Here is a 4,442-nt window from a genome sequence, read left to right as displayed (position 1 = left end):
ATCTGGTGACTGTGGAAGCCACTTGATTACAGTGAACTTATGTTCAAGAAAGCAGTTTGAGATGATCTGAGTTTGTGACACGGTGTGTTATCTTACTGCAAGCAGCCATCAGACGATTAGTACACTGTGCTAACTGACACAGTCAGCAACAATACTCAGGCAGGCTGTGTTTAAACAATGCTAAGTTGGTAATATGGTGCCCAAAGCGTGCCAAGAACATATCCCCCTCACACCAAAACACCACCAGCAGGCTGAACTGTGGATACGAGGCAAGATGGATTCATGGTTTCATGGACCGTTTACGCCAGGGTCTCACCCTACCATCTCAGAGGTGGTCTTGCATATCTTAGTTTGTAACTCATGGTTACTTGATTTACTGTTGTCTTCCTATCAGCTCAAAGCAGTCTGACCTTTCTCCTTTGAGCGCTCACTTCAACAAGGCAACCATAGAGATGGCTGCGTGGGGAAAATCTCAGCAGTTCCTGAAACACTCTGAAACGTTCAGTCACCTTTCTCCCTCATTCTGATGCTCAGTTTGAACTTCAGCATGTTGTCTTGACCATGTCTATATGTCTAAGTGCACCAGAGCAGCTGCCATGTCAGTAGTGATTAGATATCAGCATTAACGAGCAAGTGACCAGGTGTTCCTAACAAAGTGGCCAATGAGTGCATACATACAGTATAACTTCTGAAATACTACTGGAAACTTTTGCACCGATTTGGCATTATAAAGACAGATTTCACATAAATATAAGTTTACAGACTTTTCATGGTGGACACTTTTGTGAAACTCATTACAAAGCATGTCTTTGAACATGCAGTGATATATTCGCTGGTCTGAAACTGGGCTACGCATGGTGTGAGATGCTGTGTGATTAAAGACCTGAAACAGGTGAGTCTCAGTGGGGTGTAAATGCAACTCTGCTGTTGTCTCACGTTTGTTACGGAAATATATTTGTAGCTAGGTGATTGTGCAGACCCCCAAAACTGGAGCTAAAATCTACGCTGTGCTCCAGAAGTCGTTTGAAATGTTATATTAAAACCAACCAGGGAGACAAACTCATGACAAAGTAATTACAAGGATGTGTAAAGGAGTGGAGTTGGATGGAGTTTATTGAATATATATATGGCAGAGGTCAGAGGAAAAGGCACGTTAGAAGAAAAAAAAAAAAAAAGCTACACTGGTGTCTTTATACTTTATTCTTTTACAACAGTGGGAGTGATCATCTTGCGGAAGGAATAGTATTTGCATTCACTGGGTGGTTCAATGTCCATGGTGGTGGTGCTAATCTTCTCCTTCTTGAAGCCTGCTTCGACCAGATGAGGCACCTGGGTCTCCTGGAAATCATTAACGGGAGGGGAGAGAGACGGTCAGCGTGAGGCGTCTCACGGCGTTATCGGCCTCTACAGAACGCTCCTGTTTATCATTAACCTTCCAGAGATTGCCTCAACCAATCCAGGTGCTGTGCTACACTGACGAATTAATCGAGTCCTAGGCTCACAGGCCTGAGACGTGTTTATGAGTGGACCAACCGCTTCAATCTTCAGCTGATGTGCATTTAAAATTAAAATCACATTTTATGAATCAATAATTTATCATTTGTAAATCGTGTTGAAATTACACACATCTGTTTTTTTATGTGCTCGTCCTCCTTTTGCAACATAGCGCTTGCAGATACTTTAATGACAACAACAACGTTCCCGGTTCTGCACTGCTCGTTTTAAGCATATAATGCATTAGAAACTCATAAGCAACGCAATTATATCTCATTAAATGTCAGTATGTCTATTAGCAACTGCACCAACCTCAAACATTTTCTCAATGTTGTCGTATTTAGTCTTGAGCAGCTCGCCCCAGGAGGTCAGGTTGCAGTAGGTGAGGACGCCACCGGGTTTCAGCAGCCTGTGAGCATGACCCTATAGAAGACACACACAAAAAAACCCTCAGCCCTTCCTTGTGTGTAAGCATACAAGGCTATATGACCAAAGGCCTCTCCACACTACAGATGAACTGATCTCTTCAAATATAGGTCATTCAAATTGTTCTACTTTCTTTACTTTATTCCTTGTGTGTAACTTACTGTAAGTATTTACAAGTACACACAGGTAGGTTCAACTACCTACCTTGATGAAATCAAACTGGTGAGTGTGCCACGTCTCCTCTGACAGAGGGTATGTGTCATACAGGATACCTGAGAGAGGAGGACAGTGTGTTAGCAGCAGGTCAATCACACTTTTTAATGCATTTTTATCCTTTAACAAAAACAAAATATAACTCTTAAATATGAAAACCGCTTAAGCTTCATCTGTCTCACCATCAAAGTGGTTATCTGGCAGAGTGGGGACAACATTTTCCCAGAGGCCCTTCAGAGGGACGACCTGCAGCAACATCAATCAGCATGTAAGGCCAGGAACAGTAAAATTTACTATAAGCTAGTCCTGCATGCAGGTAGATCAGCTGATGTCTTAGTGTCCTATCGATTCATCAGACCTACTGACCTTGTGTGGCTGAGCCTTTGCCCAGTCCTCCAGGCGGGCAAAGACTCCATCGTTGCACTCGATGATCCAGTGCTCCTCAATGGGGAAAGACTCGAGTTTGGTGGCAGCGATGGCCATGCCGAAACCAATCTCCAGCACCCGACCGCCTACCAAAACATTCAAAACAGAAACAAAAGATGTTGCTAAAGATTCAGCAACTTGGCTGTCAAAGTATTTCTGCATAACTGCACAGATGTGCTGTCAAAATGTCTTTTCCAGCTAAGCTAGGTTAGGGGGAAGCCATTATCATATTACCGTTTTTCTTACATGTGGTATCTTTACAGGACACGTCTGTGATAATTCTAGTACTGGAGCTGATTTTCATGATAACACTCAGACTTGTGGCTGAACAGAAAGGCCAAAGGGTTTAATTTCCTTTCAAAGTGGAATATAAATAGATGTGGGCTGAAGCCTTTTAGTTATTGCCGGACCCTTTCATAGGAGATATTTTTTTTTGTATTTTTGAAGATCTATCAGAGGAGCTGAGTGTTATTTTCACACTTTTCAATGTATTCATTTTTGTGTAGTCCCAGAACAATGTGTGCAGATGAGGTAAAAATATCTAAAAAATATTAATAAAACTTAGTGAAAGTGAATGAAAAGTATCTGGGCTGTGCAAAATAAGATTTTTACTTGTATTGACAGGTGAAAACATAAGCGCTACTATTCCACGTACAAGTAAAGTCATTTTGTAAAACAAGTGGTAAAGTTACAGTGTAAATGTAAAACGACCCCAGTCTAACAACGCTGTGCAATGTGCAATGGAAGTCACACTGATTAAAGCATGCATTCATTAGAAGAACAATTTGAATCACCTAAAGAAATAATAACACTTTCAAGTGTGAGAAAATTGTGCAATTTTGCAAAATTCTGCAGACTGCTGTGTGCACATGCTGTCTGTGAGGTCATGTGGATCAGTCTATTTTCACATATAGCTAAAAGCGGATGACCCCCCCAGACTGATTTCTTGGCTCTGTCCCTGGAGTGAAGTAACAGCTGTTGTAGTACTCACCAGTACTGACCACACTGCCACATGTGCTCACAAGATCAGTAACCGTAAATGAAGAGAAAAGCTCTAATATGTGTGAAAACTCCAAACTAAATAACATGTATGTATAGTTGAAAAATAATATCAACATACATTTTCCTCTGTTTGGTTTTCTCCCACGTGATGTCATGATTTTTCATTCATCTGACCACAGTTTGTTTTCATATAGTATCCTTTGGATGGCATCTAAGTGTTTACAAATAGTAAGTGTGTGCCTGCTGCGCCGACTCCATACGGTGCCTTCTGACTCCATTGTCGGACAAACCGCATGACGCAGAGTACAGTGTCCGACAAAGGACAAGCCACTTCATACAAGTAACCGCTTTTACCTTTTGAGGCAGCAACAGTGGCCAGGGAGTGCATATACGGCGTCTCCCAGCGCTCCATTACAGGCTTTCCCATGATCTCCAGGTGCGTGTCGGCTTCATTGTAGCCCGCGCTAGCGTCGTGCCAGGTGGCCTTGCAGTCCTCTCCCTTTGAGAATATGGGCTGAGCAGAGGTGGTCATTTTGTTTTGATGCAGTTCGGCTCTGCTGAACGGTTTGACAGGCCGGGTCTCCACACAGAAGGAGGGGAAGGCGGGAGGTCGCGGTTTATATCTGGGTTAAAGTGCTGACTCGACGGGAGTTTGAGAGTTTGGAGTGCGCACACACAAGAGCTCCCAAGATCCTCTGACAACAAGATGTTTCACTCACTGGGAAATAAACCTAAGGCCTGGGGGCCAGAATCGGTCCAACAGGGACTCCCTTTGGCCACCGGCTTTGGAAACTGCAAATGAGGACATATATTTTGGACTTCTTTTTTTTCTTATAACGTTTACAGCTTTTTCTGCTGATCAAGATCCACCAAGGTAGGGG

General features: G+C 42.9%; 1 protein-coding gene across 1 annotated transcript; it reads right to left on the bottom strand.

Annotated features, from left to right (window-relative positions):
• Positions 1 to 1,095: 1,095 nt before the first annotated feature.
• Positions 1,096 to 4,241, bottom strand: gamt (guanidinoacetate N-methyltransferase). Its single transcript, XM_005934883.3, has 6 exons — positions 3,916 to 4,241; positions 2,500 to 2,645; positions 2,316 to 2,379; positions 2,125 to 2,192; positions 1,807 to 1,917; positions 1,096 to 1,338 (listed from the first exon to the last, which is right to left on the bottom strand). Exons 1-6 carry the CDS (start codon positions 4,091 to 4,093, stop codon positions 1,198 to 1,200), a joined length of 708 nt encoding a protein of 235 aa, XP_005934945.1. The 5' UTR covers positions 4,094 to 4,241; the 3' UTR covers positions 1,096 to 1,197.
• Between the last annotated feature and the right edge of the window lie 201 nt (positions 4,242 to 4,442).

Source organism: Haplochromis burtoni, unplaced genomic scaffold (genome assembly GCF_018398535.1).
Source record: "Haplochromis burtoni strain Fernald_Lab_line unplaced genomic scaffold, NCSU_Asbu1 Contig_189, whole genome shotgun sequence".
Lineage (NCBI taxonomy): Eukaryota > Metazoa > Chordata > Actinopteri > Cichliformes > Cichlidae > Haplochromis > Haplochromis burtoni.
Note: the sequence above shows the minus strand (reverse complement) of the source record. Positions and strands in the feature narration are given on the sequence as shown.

What these genes read in the sequence shown, in the direction of transcription:
- gamt (XM_005934883.3), bottom strand. Translation starts at nt 4,093, where the DNA reads ATGACCACCTCTGCTCAGCCCATATTCTCAAAGGGAGAGGACTGCAAG. An exon ending in ACCAGTTTGATTTCATCAAG is followed by an intron (nt 1,918 to 2,124) that starts GTAGGTAGTTGA and finishes TGTCTTCTATAG; the next exon opens with GGTCATGCTCACAGGCTGCT. An exon ending in ACATTGAGAAAATGTTTGAG is followed by an intron (nt 1,339 to 1,806) that starts GTTGGTGCAGTT and finishes AATGATTTCCAG; the next exon opens with GAGACCCAGGTGCCTCATCT.